Genomic DNA, 19,598 nt, shown 5'->3' with positions numbered 1-19,598 from the left:
GCAGCACTGTGAGGGTCATGTTCTTTGACTTCTCCAGTGCTTTCAACACAATCCAGCCTTCTCTGCTCAGGATGAAGCTAGAAGGAGCAGGAGTAGACTGTCACCTGGCTGCTTGGACCATCGACTACCTCACCAACAGACCACAGTACGTGAGGCTTCAGGACTGTGTGTCTGATGTGGTAGTCAGCAGCATGGAGGTCCACAGGGAACAGTGCTCTCCCCCTTTCTCTTCACCCTGTACACATCAGACTTCCACTACAACTCTGGGAGCTGTCACCTCCAGAAGTTCTCCGATGATACAGCCATTGTTGGGTGCGTATCTGAAGGGGACGAGCGGGAGTACAGGATGGTCATCTCTGACTTTGTGGACTGGTGTGAGCGAAACCATCTGCAGCTCAACGCCAGTAAGACGAAGGAGATGATCGTGGACTTCAGCAGGAGGAGGACACCTCAGACTGCACCTGAACATCCAGGGTTTGGACATTGACATGGTGGACACATACAAATACCTGGGTGTTCACCTCAACAACAAACTGGACTGGACACACAATACAGAGGTCCTGTACAAGAAGGGCCAAAGTCGTCTCCACCTGCTGAGGAGACTGAGGTCCTTTGGAGTGTGCAGGACTCTGCTCAGGACATTTTATGACTCTGTGGTAGCGTCTGCTATTTTCTATGCAGTGGTCTGCTGGGGAGCAGGGAGCACTGAAAGGGACAGAAAGAGACTAAACAGACTGGTCAGGAGGGCTGGTTCTGTCCTGGACTGTTCCCTGGACTCCATAGAGGAGGTGGGTGAGAGGAGGATGTTGTCAAAGCTCACATCCATCATGGACAATCCCTCTCACCCACTGCATGACACTGTGGGGTCTTTAAGCAGCTCCTTCAGCAGCAGACTGAGACATCCACCCTGCAAGAAAGAGCGCTATCACAGGTCCTTCATCCCATCTGCTATAAGACTTTACAACATCAGCATCACTGGCTGATGTTAACATAAACTGACTCATATCATCCCAAACCATAACATTTGCACAGCAATTCTTGCACTGCTACATCTTTGCACTTTTTAAACTTATTTTTTTAAGCCACTTTATACTACATTGTCTTACAGTGTGTCAATACTGTACTATTTCATCCTCATTTTTCATCCCTGTACATATTGTAAATATTATTACTACTGTTCTATTATTATTTTATTTCTATTACTATGTCTATTGCTACATAAGCTCCTGTAACAATGTGAATTCCCCCTGGCGTGGTGAGAAATAAAGGACTTATCTTATCTTATATATAGATAAAAAAAACACACACACAACACAAAAACTGTAATAAAATAACGACCAGTCTGAGTTTTAGCCAATCAAAGCACTTTATTGCACTGTATAGTGTGACGGTGAGCCAATAGCAGGCTCTTATAAAAGTGTCATTTAATCTTTTTATCATGTGTACAAAACAAGTCACACACACTTGTACCGTACAAAATCAACACTATTTACATACAATATACACACACACACGCACGCACGCACGCACACACACACACCAAGCAGTCCATCTCCCATCCGGCTCTAAACACACACACCAGTCCTCCTCTGGGTTTCTGATGGGAGTCCTTCTTCGTCAACATCCTCCACCTCACACACAAACACAAACACACACACACACACACACACACACACACACACCCTCAGGGACTGAAACATGACCGCTACGCTGCTACCAACGAACCCAAAGTTAGCCATACAAGCGCTAAGCAACTTCTGATATGCATAAAGTTTTTTTTTCTTCTTCTTCTTTTGATAAACATGTGGAGAAAATGAAAGTAAAACCAAAGAAGAAGAGCGATGAGACGACGTCACACACGACTCACCCACAGAGATGCAGACAGACGATGAGCTTTTCTAAATAACACCCTGAATAAAAGCTGTTTTCTTTTCTTACGCCACCTGCAGCAGGTCGCAGTGATTCCCAGGATTCACAGTTGGGGATAAAACTTTGAATATAGTTCTTTATCTTATAATCTTATATAGCCTCACTACATCAGTGCACATAAAAGGTGGTAGCTGTTGTACCAAAGCCCAGAGGATGCTCTTTACTCAGGATTTCTCTCTAAAATAACAAAAAAACATCATTTTTTCTTCAAGGTTTGCATGAAAAAGGTCCTTTTAATCAAGATTTTGCTGCAGGATTCATTATATTCTCTTTATTTTCGTGTTTTACAGCAGCTTATATTCCCATTTAAGTCTAAATATTGAGCTAAATTAACCACAAAGTTGTGACATTTCACTAGTCAAGCTCTCTGTGATGTGCTGCAATGAACCAAAACCTCCACAAGGTGGCAGCGAGGAAATAATTATGTTCATTTTTCATGGTGACACCCTTGTGATGGATTTGAGCAGTAAGATAATGAAAATTTATGACATTAATGAGACGACAGACTGCAGATTTGAAAGGTTTCTGGTTTAAATCTGACGTGTATCTATTAAAATCTCCTAAAAAGTCATTGATGTTTCTGCACGACACGGAATTTTACCAGCAATTTTTGATGATTGGTTCAACGACACACAATAAGACACGATAATTTGTCACTGTCAGTAAAAACGTACAGAAAAGATGTTTGATTTGTGAATTATTAGCAGCACGAAATGTTCACTGAAGTCTCTTTAGCTTTTTCCAGTTGAAGATCATGAAGATAAATCCATAAAAATAAGTAGCAGCAGTCGTCACATTAACCCTCTAAACCCTAAAATCTTTATGGGGTTTGAAAGATGTTATTTTTTTCTTAAAAAACCCCATAAAAATAACATCTTTTATCAGAGCCGGAAACTGCAAAAACAGAACCGATCATCAGATTTACAACAGTCTTTGAACTAATCATCTGCTGTGGTGGAAAATGTGACCAAATCCAGAATAAAAATCATTTTATTCAGTAGGTTTGATTCAAAAATTCACCAAAAATAGCTCGTTTATGTTAAACAGATTCTGCAAAAAATAAAAAATTCTGCTCTCTTTAGAGCAAATCTGTAGCCATGAGAGACTCAACTGTGACTGGGAGTAAAGAGGCAAAAAATCAGAGTTTTTGGCTGAACTGCAGGCTGCAGGAGACGAAAACGAAATAAAAATGTGTATCATTTAATATAAATATAGTATGCAGAGTCACTGTTTGTATCTGTAATTTATTGTAATCACTATGAGAAAATGGTGCACACGCTGATTCTAGTTTTTTGTATTTTTTAAAAATAATTTTAAAAAATTAAACTTGTAGTTTTTTTGTTTGTTTTTTTATGATTTATGGCATTTTCACCATGTTATACCGCAAAAAAAAAGACATTTCTTGCTTCTATTTTCTTGTAGCAGTGGTTGTTCTGTTAAAAACTTCACCCACGGCGAACAAATAACACCCAGAAACAGCTTAGTGTTCAGAGGGTTAAACATATAAACTGACATTTGACTAAAAAACATCCTTAACTGCCTCAATTCTTCTGCCTTTCTGTGACGCAGCAGAACAGACTCTTACTAGAGACGGAGGACACCATGAGGAAACTTGGTAAAAAGACACAGAAGCTCCACAGCTGGTTTGTGATGTTTAAATCTGCAGCAGATGACCTCAGCTGAGCGGCATGCAGAAGGACGAATCCCGCAGTAAAGAGCATCCTTTGGGGATTATTGCTACAAGAGGAGCTTCTCTATGTAAACTTTATCTGGACTTCCCTTTTTCTCCCCCCCAACAGCCTCCAGATGTTCCTGCAGTTCCATTTGCTCTAAAACCTGACGCGCAGTAGATCTTTTTGGCTTGTCGAGACACAAAATTGAGTTTTACATCACACTGTTTCATCTGAATACGGCCCGAGGAGGCGGGAGTTCACAGTAATTCACAATAAACGTCAGAAGACATTGTGTTTTTTTATCTGCAGCATAATGTTCGTCTTTTTTCGCCCCGTTAATCATCCCGCGTCCCCTCAGAGGAGACTGAAAAGAATAAAAAACATTTATGTAAAAGAGCTGCAGCAACACCTGGACGCCGCCGGCTTTGATCGAAGACGCAGCGTTTCCCTTAAATTCCTTTTAAATAACATTAACAATACATTTCTTTCATATTCACACAGTGCACTTTGCTCGACGAGATGCTTTGGGTGCTTCAGGGGCTGAATTTCACAGCTTTACTGCAAGAAACTCAGCAAAAGATTGACTGACTGGCAAGAAGAAACATTAATGTGCATGTTAAAAGTTTGAATTTTACAGATAGAACTTGCTTTTTGCCTTTCAGACGTGACTAGATTCAGAAAAAGATGCACCAGAGTAGATTTTCTGTCACTTCAGGCACTGAAAACACATACAGTTGCTGTTTGCTCTGCAGTTCCAACAGGTTCAACTCGATTAAAACCATTTAATGTGCACAAATTATTGTCCGGCCTGAATGTTTGCTGCATTTTTACTCGAAGAACTTGGCTTGTGCTAAAATTTGTGGTGTTTTTGTGGTGCCACAAGGGTCAAAGTGATGTTGTTCGTTTCCCAAAAAGGTAAAAGAAAACCTTTAATTGTAGAAAAAGATGCATCAGGGTAGTTTTTCTTTCACTTTGGCCACTGAAAACACACACAATTGTTCTTTAATTCTATAAAACAACTATAATATGTATAAATTATTTAGATTTGTGGCACTTTGGCTGTAACCTTTGCAGAAAGAACTCACCTTGTACTTAAAATTATGTTGTTTTTTTGCCAGAAAGGTCAAAGAAAACCTATAAAATGTAGCTAGATCCAGAAAAAGATGCATCACTTTAGTCTTTCTTTCACTTTGGACACTGAAAACACACAAAGCTGTTCCTTTTTGTGGGTATCTACCTTCATAAAAACATTTTAACATGCACAAATTGTTGTATATGTTAAAAGTTTGCGGCATTTTTGCTTGAAATGTGAAAAAAACTGGCATTGTAAACAAATTTGTGTTAAAAGGGAACCTTTAAAATGTGACTATATTCAGAAAAAAAAACACATCGATGTAGTTTTTCTTTCACTTTGGACACTGAAAACACACAAAGCTGTTCTTTTTGTGAGTTTCTGTCTGCAATTTTAACAGATTCAGTTATTGTGCAGGTTTTGCTTTAATTTACACATAAAGAATTTGCATTTTACTTAAACTTATGGCGTTTTTTTTTGCCTTTCAGACGTGACTAGATAAGGAAAAAGATGCATCATTGCAGTTTTTCTTACACCTTGGACACTGAAAACACACAACTTGCTCTTTTTGTGGGTTTCAACTCCATAAAAACATCTCTTCTTTGATCGTCTCTGTCTAAAACCGGTGCCTGATTTCACGCTGAAACTACAACAAACGTCCCTGTCGCACAACAACACAGACAGATGAACACACTCTGCACACAAACAGACACACACAGGGTGCAGGTGGAGAAAGCTGCATATAGGGGCTACTACACCTCACTGTGTTTTAGGTACCTCTCCATATAGATTATTATGTCTATGTACAATATTTATATTTTTTACAAGAATCTGGCTGCCCCTGTTCTAATTTTCGAAATAATACCACAAATCTGGGTAAGTTTTTTTCCTCGACCCGACCAGTAAAACATGATGACAGATACAGTCTAGTATTTTTCTACTTTTACCTCCTAAGACCTTGGAAAGACGACGGCCGACCACAGTGTTCCCCTCTAAGGCTTTCTACAGTGACGAGATCCTGGTAACGGTCACGAGATTGAGCGGGGGTGTAAAAAACCAACCAACCAGTCAACCAACCAACCAACCAACCAATCAACCAACCAACCAACCAACCAACCAATTGTCCAATCAATTAATCAACTGTCCAACCAATCAATTGTCCAATCAATTAACCAACTGTCTAACCAACCAACCAATCAATTGTCCAATCAATTAACCAACTGTCCAACCAACCAACCAACTGTCCAATTGTCCAATCAACTAACCAATGAACCAACCAGCCAACCAACCATCCATCCAATTGTCCAATCAACTAACCAACCGTCCAACCAACCAACCAATCATCCATCCATCCAACCAACCAACCGGCACAACACGACTTTAAAGAAAACGGACAATTTAAGACCACACCATATGCAGGTTCAAAAATACAGTACATCTTGATTTCGGGAAATAAATGAACAACAACGGCAATATCCACAGCATACAGACGCATGCTCGCTCACTCCCTCTCTCTCTCTCCGCCCTGCACACAAACACACACTCCGACAGACACGCGGTAACGCACACAGCAACACACTCAGGCTACATGTTGTAGGCCACGTAGATGGGGTCTAGCTGGTCTTGTAAGAAGCCGTCACGGAGGTGCATGCGCTGTTTCTCGCCGCGGGAGTTGATGGGGATGACGCCGATGTCCGTCACCACGACGACGCCCACGATCAGGTAGTGCTCCTCCAGCACCGCCTTGGTCACCATGGGAACCAGGTCCAGGGCCTCCTGCTCGGAGCCCTCCAGCTCCACCACCACCACCAGCAGGTTGGTCCAGGGGAACACCGCACTGTCGGACACAACCGCCAGAGTTAGTGAGGGTCATCCAGATCTGATATAGATTATTGGTAATCAAGAAACACCAATAACTGATATTTGCATCCAATATAAACTAAATGTTATATTTTAAAAGCAAAAATAGGAGTCTTTAGATGTCAGGATTACTAAAACTGAAAATTTTCAATAGAAATATTCCGCAACTTCATGTAGAAAGTTGTGTTAATCCGATTTTCTTATTTTCAGGGCCTCTTAAGTTCTCATGAATGATTGCGATTGACTACAGCTGGTGACTCCTCTGAGTCTATTTTAATAGAACCCATTTGATCCACTCATTAGACTAAGCCTCAAACACTACAGTCTGAGGAGCTCAGCAAAGATCTGAAAGTTCTTGGAGCCATTTCAAAGCAGCTTCAGATCCTATAATCATCTGTACAAACAGTTGTTTATAAGTACAAAGTTCAGTTACTGCCACACAAACAAACTATCACCTGCTGCTGAGAGACAATTGGTCAGGATGGTCAAGAGTCAATCAAGAACCTGTCAGTGTCCACAGTGTTTTACATCAACATGAGCTGAGAGGCTCCATGAAGAAGGAAGTTCGTCATCCAGAAGCAGAACCTTAAAGCTCCACTCAAGTTTGGACAAAGAAAAGGGCCTTTTGGAGGAAAGTTGGAACAAAAACTGAGCAGAAATATGTTTGGAGGAGAGAAGGTGAGGCTGTTAACTCCAAGAACACCAAACCTACCATCAAGCATGGAGGTGGCAGTATCATGCTCTGTGGAACTGGAGCTTTACACAAAGTAAACAGAATAATGAAGGAGGATTAAACTTAAAATCTCCAGCCAGAAGGTTGATCTTGGATGCATTCGGGTGTTTCAATGAGCCCAAACACATCAACAGTGGTAATGAAATGGTTCAATCAGGTTAGAATGAAGGTTTTACACCAAAATCATGATTTAAACCCATCAAGAAGCTGTGGACTGATGAAGAAACAAGTCTGTGCACAACAAATCTAGTTGAACTGCATCAAATCTGTGAAGACTTGTGGTCAAAGGTGCAACTAGAAGCTTGTAGACCAACCAAAAGAAACCAAAAGAACCCAGTTGAGGTGAAAACAGCCAAAGGACATTAAACCAAATATTAGTATTACTGTGATGTTTCCAGAAGACCTGTGATAAATCTATTAAAGAACTAAAATGCAGGATTGCTGTCTTGTGACAAAGATTTATGGGTTTCCATGATTCCATGTTAGAAAATTCTGAGTTACAGAAGTCACTGGAGACTCAAAACTGCCATGTCTTGAGTCTCCAGTGACTCGATAAGTGTATGAAAACTTTTGTTTACAACTGATATCATTATATAAAGTTAGACATGTTGCTTTCTAAGACTTCCTCCACCACAGTGTCAGCATCAACCCACCACTCCATGATGCTCTTGTGTGCGCGGATGACGGAGGTCTCGATGTCTATGGGATGGTACCTCATCCCCCTCAGCTCCATGGCCTCCTCCAGAGCTCCGACCACGAACAGAGCGTCGTGTCTCTCTGTTCAGACACAAACGCTCACGGTTAGTTCCGCTGCGATGGAAAAACAAAAACCAAGGAGATGCAAGAGACGGAAACTACCTCCATTGGCGTCGGTGAGCTCGGTGCGACGGAGGAAACCCAGGTATCCGGTTCTGGCCCAAACCGTCTGCGTGTCTCCGAAGCTGAGTCTGGAGTTGAAGTGGTCCGACTGGAGGACCTCCTCGCCGTAACCGCTGTAGTAACCGCTGCCGTTGTGGGCGCTGTGGACCCAGATCTGCAAGAAGAAAAGAGTTAAAGATACAGCTGCAACAGAGGCAGACAGCAAGAGAATAGAAAAGAATAGAAACAATAGAAAGACTTGATTGTTGCTAAAAAATCTGTAAAAATGTGCAGCATTTTGGTCAACTCTGGTCAAAAAGATTGAAAAGAATATAAAAAAAGAAGGAGGTAAGGAATGGAAAATGTGGAAACAAAGGAGAAAGTGGGACAAAAAACGTCAAAAAGCAGAGATTAGAAAAGAAAAAGGTGTAGATGAAGGAAAAGGACGATGCAAATGAGGGAAACAACAAGCCACAGAAACAAAAATTTCAAAGAGAAACAGAATAAAAGTGAAAAATCAGAACAGAAATAAGAGAAAAGAGGTGAAGCTGCTCGTATATGTCGACCTCTCCGAGATGCGAGTCTCCCAGCGGCCCTTTGGTCTCCGGGTTGGCGATGATGATACGAACTCCAGGCAGGATCTGAAACACAACCGGTCGCCATGGTTACGCCTTTGATTCCGGCATGAATACGTCTCCATAAATAGATGCAGCTGTTTACATTTAACACGCAGTCACACTTTAAAATCCAGCCTCATGAAGCACGTCTGACATTAAATAAGGAGTCAGATCTGAGACTTCTGAGGTTTTTTTCACAGTTAAACGTCTTTTCGAGGAGCTTCAGAAGACTCCGTGGACTGTGTTTTTTCTTTCTTTCTTCTGTTTCTCCCACATACAGTGAGTCAAAATCGGCAGCGTTTGTGATCGATGACCGGCTCTGAAACATGACGTCCTCCTTTTGTGTGTCAGTGTGGGGGAAGAACATACGAAGAACAACTCATCAAGCTCCGAGAAAAGATCCGTCACTTTAATGCTCCTTCATGCTTTGCTCTCCTCACGCGTCAGGACTCGCGTTTGAATCATCAGATGGGAGCGAAGGACATTCATATTTATATTTAAATGAATATTCAAGCCAGAAGTCCATTAGCTCCAGCTACATCTTTCTATTTCAGTGTATCGTCATTTTAAATGTGGTTTCTGTAGTGATTAAACAATGGTTGCTATGCAGAAGGAAGCATCTAGAACAATGGAAACGGAGTTGACGGAGTTGCTAGGAGGCGTTAAGAAAAGTTTTTGATGCTCCAGATGGAAATGAAACTTTAGAGGACAACATGTTTATGTGCCAGAAGGGGGAGCCAAAGGTTTCACATTGAGGGTTTAACAGTGAACATCTAGGAGCTCTTGGTCAGTAAATTGAACCGTCTTCTGTTGACTTTCGATGTCTTGTTTGGTACAAAGAAACTCTTAGAATTCCTATTTTCATGCAGGAGTGGGATGGACATTTCTAAAAGTATCAAACAGACTCCAACACACATTTCAGTGTTCATCGTGCAAATGGGTTGATACAAAGAGATCCTCAATACGGACCAGCTGTAACTCCGTCAACGAACAAACCTCATGTACTACAGGAAGTAGTCATGAATTACAAAATAAACTGTTTAAAAAAACCTTTGATGTAAATACTTAAAACCCCACAAGGACAGACACCCCGTCTGTCCGTCTGCAACTGCAGGCTTATCTCAGTTTTTTCCAAATACGGTTTTTGTTGTTTGGGATTTGAAGCAATCACGTCTCTGGATGTTGGATGTAATCCATCCCTTCATGTTTTATTTGGGATATGTTGATTAATTGTCACTCCCTATAGTTATACCAAAATGACAGAAATATGAGTATTTTTAGCTTGAAACGTTTGGAAATATCTTGTTTAGTGGGCAGTCTGTCTAGGGAAGGAAATAGTTTCAAAAATATCAGGATTTCTGGATTGAAGTCACAGATCACCTCTCCTATAGACACATTCATGTCACTGGTTTTGTTTTGTTCTTTCATTTACAACTAGAGACTGACACCATAAACTCATGAAAAAATGGTTACCAAGGTAACAAATCAACTGAAAAGTTGGTTTATTGCCTCATTGACTTCTATATTATCACACTGCAGTTGGAGTCGCCCCCTGGTGGCTGCTAGAGGAAATGCAGGTTTAAGGCGCTTCTTCATTGGCTTCACTTTTCACACCTGGAGTCTTTTATATACAGTTAATGAATAAACAATTTAACAGTTACCAAATTATCAGAAGGAAACCAAGCGCTAATTGGGGACGGTAAATCCGAATGGATAAATTGGTTACAGAGTGTTTGTTTTAGTTTCTTCCTTGGTTTTTGTTAAGTTTGTTGAAAACCCAAACTGTAAAGTTCATGGTGGCGCTAAAGAAAAGCCAGAAGTGGGACTGCAAATGTCTGAAGAACTACTGAACATATTCAATGGTTGAGAAATTTTAATTTGGACCAAGCAGCAAAAAAAATCTGAAGTGCAAAAAACTGCAGTTCCTCAAATGTCCACTTGAGGCTGTTTCCAAAAGCGAGTTTGTCCCCATAGACCCCTGTGTTAAAATGTTCAACTTTACAGCAGAAGTAAACATGTTTACATCGTGGTATATTAAATAGTTCTGGTTTTTATAGCTTAGTCTCCTATTCATGACAACTGTAGAGGTGGCGAATTTGTATTTAAGTCACCTGTTTGAATTGTATTAAGGTTTAAAGTAGAAGAAGGTGACATGATGAATGGTTTGTTCACTTCATTTTCTTGTTTACTTCCCTTTAAACTGCTCCCAAACACACAAACCGAGAGCATTTCCTTGTCTGAAACTGAAAATAACAAAGAATGATGGGGAGTTCTGAGACATTTAAATCCTTTTCTGGCAATTATAACACATTCGTCACGTCGCCTCTCGGAGATTTAGAATGAAAAAGTCAGAGTTGATTCACATTTTTTTCAGCCGACAAATGCAGAACTTCAACGCCATGTTTCATGTTCTCCTGCAAAGCTATTGAGGCCATTAACATAAACTGTCCAACTGTTATATATTTAGACTCGCTGCTCTGCCGTCCCTTCTCCCGCCGACCTCGCTGATGGAGTTCGTCTAGTTGCTAAGAGCCCCTAAATGAGAGTGAAATAAGCGCTGCTCGGCCGTCAGACGACTACAATGTGATTTGTTCCTGCAGATTGCAGGAATCGGTATTCAGTGAAGGATGGCTCAGCCGCCTTCGCTGCAAATGCGACTTTTTAAGAAGCTTTTCAGGGACTTTTTACATCTTTATCAGGCAGACTGAACATCTTCCTGTTCCTGCAATGATGGTGGCAAAATAAAAAGTTGGCCTTCACATCTCTGCAAACATGAAATGTTCGGATCATTTTCAGTTGCGATAACGAGCCTAAAGTCAGAGCAGAAACAAGACGGCCGCCCTTCAGCTCGCAGATCGGGACCGAACAAGTTGCAGATAAACGTTGAGCAGCAGAACATTTGTTGTTTTTGAAAACCTGCTCTAAAAATAAGCTGGACTGTATCTGCTGGATGTGGGCGAGGCCTTTACTGCAGGTTGTGATATTTCCCTCCTCTGCCATCTGCCAGCCTTTGATGACTAGTCTCTAGTCTTTTCTGGACGGTTATTTCTAAACCAAGAGGTAAATAAGTTCATATCTTAAGAAAACAAACGGTTGCTTTTCTGGTGATAACAGGATGAACGAGAGGGTAAAAAACTTTTTATTTTCTGGGGATAATAAACCTGAAAACATGCTGTTTAAAGCTGGGGTAAGCAAGCTTTTTTTAAGCGGAAATGGGCAAAAAACTCCACAATAAGTGTGGAGTATATTGTATTTCTAGCCTCTTGCAGCTCCTCTTGGCTTTTCCTCTGCAGTATAAACAGAGTGAGGAGGATGTAGTGGTACGACTGAGGAGAGAATCCACGAGTTGACTTTGATCTAGACTATTTTTATGTGTTTGGAGCGCAAGGAGAGGGCAGAGCTGCAGGAAGACAGCTGTGCTTTCAATTTATTTATTTATTTCTTTGCCCCTTCTCAGATTTCTGCCCATTGTGGCTTTAAAAAGCAACCCAACAGCAGCCGAGTCTCCGTTTCTGCTGACATCCGGGGCTTTAGGTTGAAATAAAATGTGCTGCAGAGTGGGAGAGTCCACTGTTGGTGGTGCAACCAACTGATAACTTTCAAAACAAAAGGGCCTTGACGTGAAAAATCAATCCCTTCCTCCCACCTTTCTCTCAGAGAATCAGCTGACTTTACTTATAGTAACTTTAGTACCCTAACTGAAGACATATAAAGTTTTACCTTCATACTATGAATTTTTTCAGAGTTACAGGCACTGAAAGTGCATAGAAGAGTGGTTCCAAATGTTTTCCATCATTTCTGAGCCTTACAGCTTCATCAGTACAGCAGATAGACATTTTCAGGACATAAAGACACTTTTGAGTTATGATAAAAACTGCAACCAGATCAGTTTTACATCCACTTAAGGTGTCACAATTGTAAAAATGTAATAAAATTTTTGTTCAATATATTCTGAACAGCAAAACTGCAGCAGTTTAATGTCTAATACAGTCATATAGTCACATTTTAACACTCATGAATGAACCCGCTGACTGAAATCTAAGAACAACTTTTTTGTTCACGTTTTATACATAATTTGGATAAATCTCATTGATCAAACCGGTTTGCAAATTATGATACATCCCATAATATTGAGGCTTGAAGTCAGATATAAAATTACTTTGTATAAATTTGAGGTATGTTGGATGATTTTCAAGTCATTTTGGGCAATTTTAAAGCAATTTTAGACTTTTTTTTTAATCATTTCAGTGAATTTTGACTCATTTAACTGATTTTTAAAGTATTTTGGGAAAAGTTTCAAGCAATTTGAAAACAATTTGAGGTATTCTAGACAGGTTTTTAGGTATTTTGGACATTTTTGCAGTCATTTTGGACAAATTGTGTCAAGTATGGGCAAGATTTTGTCATTTTTTGGTTAAATTTCAGGTATTTTTGGCTCATTATGAAGAATAACTTAGTTGTTTTGGACATTTTTTTAATCATTTTGGACAAGTTGGATATAAAATCACTTTGTATAAGTTTGAGGTATGTTTAAAATACACTTTGAGCAATTTTCAGTTGATTCAGGACTTTTTTAAAGTTATTTTAGTGAATGTTGACTCATTTAAACAGGTTTTTGGACAATATTTGAGTCCAGAAAGTGATTTTAGAAATGCTTTGAGGCATTTTGGACATTTTTATTGTCATTTTGGACAAACTGTGTCAAGTATAGGCAAGATTTTGTCTTTTTTTGGCTCAATTTCATGTATTTTGGACAATTTTTGGATCATAAAAAACTGTTTAGTCATTTTGAATAAAGTGAAACTGAAACACATCCATGGTACCAATGATTGTTTCTAGACTCTATGACATTAAACTGCTGCAGTTTTACTGTTCAAACTATGACACATCCCATAATACTGATGCATGCCTTTAGACTGTGACACCTAGAGTCGATGTAAACCTGATTTGGTTGCAGTTTTTTACTAGAACTGATGAAGTTATAAAGCTCAGAAATGATGGAAAAATCAAGGTTGGACTCACCTCTGTGTACTTCAAAAGCCTGTAAGTCTGAAAATATTCATAGTATGAAGGTAAAACTATACATGGCTTCATTAAACAAATTAAAGTTATTACAGATAAAGTGCCAGGTGGGGACTTTATTACGGATTTTATATGAAATTACCCTAAAATTGTGTTTCTATCAGTGTATTTTTATGCACATTTTGAAGAGTCTCAGAAGAAAAAGTTCATATAAGCAGGAAAGTTTGAACAAATCTTCATCAGTTTTACAGAAAAAAGTTTGTGTCATTTTTTCTCAAAACCTCTCTGTACTTCAAGTGTCTGTAACTGAAAATATTCATAATTAAAAATAACACACATAGAAAATTCTTCAGATTTGGTTGATTTTATATGAAATGACCCAAAACAAACATTTAAAAAAAGCTTTGCCATGTTCTCATTGAATCTGGAAGGAGATCCAAACATGGAAGACGTGTTCAGACCTCCACATTCTGCAGATTTACTGACGGACTCGACAACCATCTTAGAGGCTTTGATGTGGCTCTTCTTTTTTTTTTCTTTTTCTCCCACATGTCCTCAGACAGAAAGGGAGGATGAATCAAACCTGCTGTCTGATTTGACTCACTGGATGTGGGAGGATGTGCAGCCGAGAGCAGAAATAGTCCTGCAGAGCGCCGTCATTCAATCTGTTCCGACATCTCGGCCGGTTCTTGTGTAAGTTGTGGGCTTTTATTCGTACGGTAATTGCTGTTATTTAATGGTTTTACGTACAAAGTCATGAATCGCCTCTCAGGTGGACGTCCCAGGGGGGTAAAATGGGGTTTAATTAAATCTATTTTGATGTGTTTGCGTGAATATTTTAACCACAGTTACATCAAATGTAAAATATGCCCACTCACCTTGCCGGACTCCATTAAGGGCAGACTGTGAGGAGAACCTCTCTCCACCAACCGAACCCTGACAGGAGCAAAAACATGAACACGTCAAAACACACTGCAAAAACTCAAAATCTATTTGTCTTATTTGTAGTCAAAATGTCTCGTCCCACTTGATTTAAGATAAATTCACTCAACAAGTGACATTTCAGCAAGATGGAGGGACTCGTTTTAAGGCAATGCATCTTAAATATCTTGTTAAGTCAAACGATCTTGAAATTACCTTGTTTTGATTTGTATTTTACAAGAAAACTCAAAATAAGTTTAACCCTCGTGTCGTACTGCGGGTCAAAAATAACCCGGTTTAAAGTTTGAAAATGTGGGGGAAAAAAAATTACATGTTGAAACTTCTGATGTCCACATCTTCAACATTTTTGGGAAATCTTTGAATATTTTTTGGTGGAAAAAAAGAAATGTTAAAAATGTTTCTTAAGAACATTCACAAAAAATCTACCAAAATCCAGGGAATTTTGCTGGATTTTGGTTGATTTTTTGTGAATGTTCTTAAAGAAAATATTAGAGGTTTTACTGATATATATGTAATCACTAGATATTTTTAGGATTTTTTGAAAGATTTTTACTCATTTTTGGAAAATATTTACAAGAATTTTCCTCCCAAATTTGGGGGATTTTTTTTTTTAAATAAAACTTTTAAGGGAAATTTTTAAGGAAATATTGGAGTATTCTTCTTGAAGATTTTGCAAATTTTCAGAAATTTGGGGATTTTTTTTTTGCAGATTTTTTAGATTTTTTTTCAGGCAAGGAAACAATATTTTTTGGTGCCCATAAATGAAGACAGAAGGAGGGTTAATACATCTCAAATTAGGAAGTTACATGAAAGCAAAAATCTATCTTTGAGTGAAAAACTGCTATTTTTTTTTTAGCATGTCTGGCTTATTTTAACTAAGCTTGACAATCCTGGTAAAATAGAGCTTAAAATAAGTTTTCCCAGCTAATTTTAAGATCTCAATATTCTAAATATCATATATTATTTCAAGAAATCTTACCAAGCCATTTTCCCTTGTTCTATTGGCAGACGTTTTCACTTATTTCAAGGTACAAGTTCCTTGAAATAAGTGTTTTTTCTTGTTTTGAGACGGGCATTTTTTCCAGTGTATCGAACAGAAGAAGGGAAGTGAAATGTGACGGACAGATGATCGTACCTGTCGTGGCGCAGCGCCCTCATGTCTACATACACAGTAGTGGGGTCCGGTCCTGACGTGCCCTGCAGCCAATCAGAGCGCACAAACAGTGAGCATGTGACCAGTTAAGTCAAATAAAACAGTGTGCCACCTGGTTTTCTGGCTCTTTTTTCCATTGTGAATTAAGAAATGCGTCTTGTTGTTAAAGATACACATAAAGAATCTGTGCAATATCTATTTACGGCCAAACTGTGCAGTATTAATACTTCTCTGTCAGTATTTTTACTCATAAAGAGTCAGTGCAGTACCTTTGATATGTGCCACACAAAGGAATTTCAACAATCGGAACTAGTACTCATGCATATTGTTTTTCCATTTCTTAACTGTTTGCACTGTCACAATGCAAAGTAGAAAGTGTAAAGCAAACTTTAAATGATAAAATGACCACAATAAACACAAAATTACCCCAAAATGGACATAAAACAACACAAAAAAATGCAAGGAGACACAAAATGACCCCAAATTATAGTAAAAATCGCCAAAAAGGAACACAAATAGATGCAAATTTGCTCCAAACGGACACAACTAGACACTAAATAACCCCAAAAAGACAAAAAAACAATGCAAAATGATCATTAGAAGACACAAAATGATCCCTAACTGAAGTAAAATGATAGTAAAATGTGCAAAATGGACCAAAAAGAGACACAAAATGGTTCCCATTGGTCGCAGAATCACAGAAAACAACCACAAGACACAAAATGACCCCAGATGGACGCAAAACACAAAAAAACGCAAGGAGACACAAAATTATAGCTAATGGATCCCAAATTACAGTAAAAATCACCAAAAAGGAACACAAACAGATGCAAATTTACTCCAAACAGACATAGAACTAATGAAAATGACCACAACTAGACACTAAATAACCCCAAAAAGACAAAAAAACAACGCATTTCTGTGGTTGGTGTAGAATTAAAAAGACATTATAAGCTTCTGTATAAGTTCCATATTAAGACTGTTATGATTAGGTTTATTGATAGTGTTACTGGCTATCTGTATTTAGTCTTGTTTTTGCTGTTACTTACATATTTTTTTGAAATGTACAGTCCATTGTGTGTGTTTTTACCTGCAGGCAGATGGCCAGGTTGACTCTGCAGCCGAACGCTGTGCTGACAGATCGCGGGTGAAGGCCGAGATCTTTGAAGAGCTTCGAGAAGGAGTGAGTTAGCGACATCCGAGGCCTCTCCTCCGCCACCACAACACAGGCCCGAACCCGGGACAGATCCAGACCTCGAGCCTGGATGAAAAACGAGGGCAAATAAAAATAATTATCAGACAGGAATGAGGGGCTTCTTCACATCTGTTTTAGGGATTACATCATGAGAATGTCTGGTATGTATAATGCCCAAAAAAAGTATTTACCTGCCTTGGAAGTTTTCTGCTTTATTGCTTTTCATTATTGCATCACAGATAATTTAATTTGGCATTTCTGACATGAATTTACAAATGAAAATTGATTTCTACAAAGCAATGTCAATTAAATGTAAATTAAATGCTTGGAGGACACCAAACACTGCATATCATTACACACACACCATCTCCACTGTGAAGCATGGTGGTGGCAGCATCATGATGTAAAGCATGGTGGTGGCAGCATCATTAAATAAAGCATGGTGGTGGCAGCATCATGATGTGAAGCATGGTGGTAGCAGTATCATTATGTAAAGCATGGTGGTAGCAGTATCATTACGTAAAGCATGGTGGTGGCAGCATCATGATGTGAAGCACTGTGGTAGCAGCATTATGATGTGAAGCATGGTGGTGGCAGCATCATGATGTAAAGCATGGTGGTAGCAGGATCATTACGTAAAGCATGGTGGTGGCAGCATCATGATGTAAAGCATGGTGGTGGCAGCATCATTAAATAAAGCATGGTGGTGGCAGCATCATGATGTAAAGCATGGTGGTAGCAGTATCATTATGTAAAGCATGGTGGTAGCAGCATCATGATGTAAAGCATGGTGGTGGCAGCATCATTAAATAAAGCATGGTGGTAGCAGTATCATTATGTAAAGCATGGTGGTAGCAGCATCATGATGTAAAGCATGGTGGTGGCAGCATCATTAAATAAAGCATGGTGGTGGCAGCATCATGATGTAAAGCATGGTGGTAGCAGTATCATTATGTAAAGCATGGTGGTAGCAGCCCTGGAAGGCTTGTAAAGGTAAAATGAAAGTAGCACAGTAATGGAAAATGACATTACTTTATGTTGTCACTTTGACATGGAGTCTTTTTTTTGTGAATTCTTGTAAAAAACAAAAAACAAAAAAAAAAAAAACCCCAAATTGTTAAATTGACCATGATTCAATGTTGAAAAGCAATAGAAAGGGAAAACTTCCAGTGGGAATGAATGTTCTTTTAAAGACAGTGTGTTATGTTGACAGGTGGATTGAGATATGGTCAAATTATTTTTTTTGTCTTGTTATAAACTTTCTGCCTTGGCACCAGTGTAGAAAAAAAAACAACCAAATCCCATCTGCCTCCAAAAAAATGGTCTAACTGTACATAAAATCTCTCAAAGAAGTCTCAAGATCTGCTGCTGTTAAAAGTTTCTTTCTTAGAAGAAAAAACTTTGACTCTTCTGTAGCCGCAAAAGAGTCGAGAAGACAGAGCTTTGTTAGAAAAAAGCCACTTTTCGCTCTACATTTAGCTTTCAGTCTCCACGGAGACTTAAAGACAGATAATCACTAAAATTAACTCCATCAGCGACCAATCAGAGGCGAGTCCAGCACTCAGACGGCGCCTCGGGCTCAGCAGACGGAGACGGAGTTTATTACTGGTGAGGGAAGTCAAACGGCGTCTTTGTAGATCTGTGGACTCACGGAGAGGATGTGGCTTTATCTGCTGAGCTCAGGCCACCTGTGGCCAGAACAAATCCTGGTGCTTCTTCTGACTGTGGCTCTGTGGGCTCCTGATAGGTGACTGGGCTTCAGTGGGAGCGGTTTTAGGACACAATCAGTGGTAATCTGTCTACAAAATTATATTTAGAGGACGAACAGTGACGGTATCACCAATATCTGCTGTTTACAGGTGGCTTTAGACTGCAGGAAGTGGTGGAAACATTTACAGGAAAGACCCAGAAATCGGTACATATTGGACGTAACTCCAGTTCCATGAGCACAAAGGAAACAGAACAATGAGGGTTCGTTGTGTTAGCCTAAATGGTGGATCTACGTTGAAGATGGTGACGTTGGAAAGAAGACAGGACGTCGCGAGGGCGGCAATAATTGTGTTTGTTGTTGTCTTCAAGTTTAAGTAATCAGCATTTGTCTTCCCCGAGATTTAACTCGTCAGCATTTGTCTTCTATGAGTTTAAAACAATCAGTTTTTGGTTTTTTTTCCAAATTTGAACCAATCAGCATTTGTCTTCTACAAGTTTTTACCAGCAGAGAACTCATGGAGAGCTTATAAAAAGTATAACAGCGGCAGGAATTCTTTGGTTGCACACAGAAAAGTTGGCTTTTCTTGGCAACACAGATCTTGTATTAAGATGAACCAGAAATAAATCCTGCTTATGGTTTGTCAACACGTCGTTGGTCCATCTTTGGTACACACCATTTGCAAGGGTTTGGGTTAAACAGATGGTTTAAATGTTATAGAAAAAAAAGAATTATCAACGTTTAACATGTGTTTAACGTGTTGTGTAGTTGTAGTTTGATTGCACCATCAGATCCAGATGTTCCACATGCAGTTTTATGGTTTTCCTGTAATTTCC

General features: G+C 39.3%; 1 protein-coding gene across 3 annotated transcripts in view; it reads right to left on the bottom strand.

The window, feature by feature from the left end:
* Nucleotides 1–1,343: 1,343 nt before the first annotated feature.
* Nucleotides 1,344–19,598, bottom strand: part of LOC111580141 (disco-interacting protein 2 homolog C-like) — an 84,258-nt gene continuing 66,003 nt past the window's right edge. For all 3 annotated transcript variants that reach the window (XM_023287748.3, XM_023287747.3, XM_023287749.3), the window contains 7 exons: nt 16,950–17,120; nt 15,842–15,903; nt 14,643–14,700; nt 8,692–8,766; nt 8,126–8,300; nt 7,921–8,044; nt 1,344–6,511 (listed from right to left, as the gene is read on the bottom strand). In XM_023287748.3, coding sequence (XP_023143516.1) covers nt 6,259–6,511; nt 7,921–8,044; nt 8,126–8,300; nt 8,692–8,766; nt 14,643–14,700; nt 15,842–15,903; nt 16,950–17,120 — 918 coding nt within the window. In that variant the 3' untranslated portion in view covers nt 1,344–6,258. The remainder of the gene's footprint in view (nt 6,512–7,920; nt 8,045–8,125; nt 8,301–8,691; nt 8,767–14,642; nt 14,701–15,841; nt 15,904–16,949; nt 17,121–19,598) is intronic.

Source organism: Amphiprion ocellaris, chromosome 22 (genome assembly GCF_022539595.1).
Source record: "Amphiprion ocellaris isolate individual 3 ecotype Okinawa chromosome 22, ASM2253959v1, whole genome shotgun sequence".
Lineage (NCBI taxonomy): Eukaryota > Metazoa > Chordata > Actinopteri > Pomacentridae > Amphiprion > Amphiprion ocellaris.
This window is presented reverse-complemented; position numbering and strand designations above follow the sequence as displayed.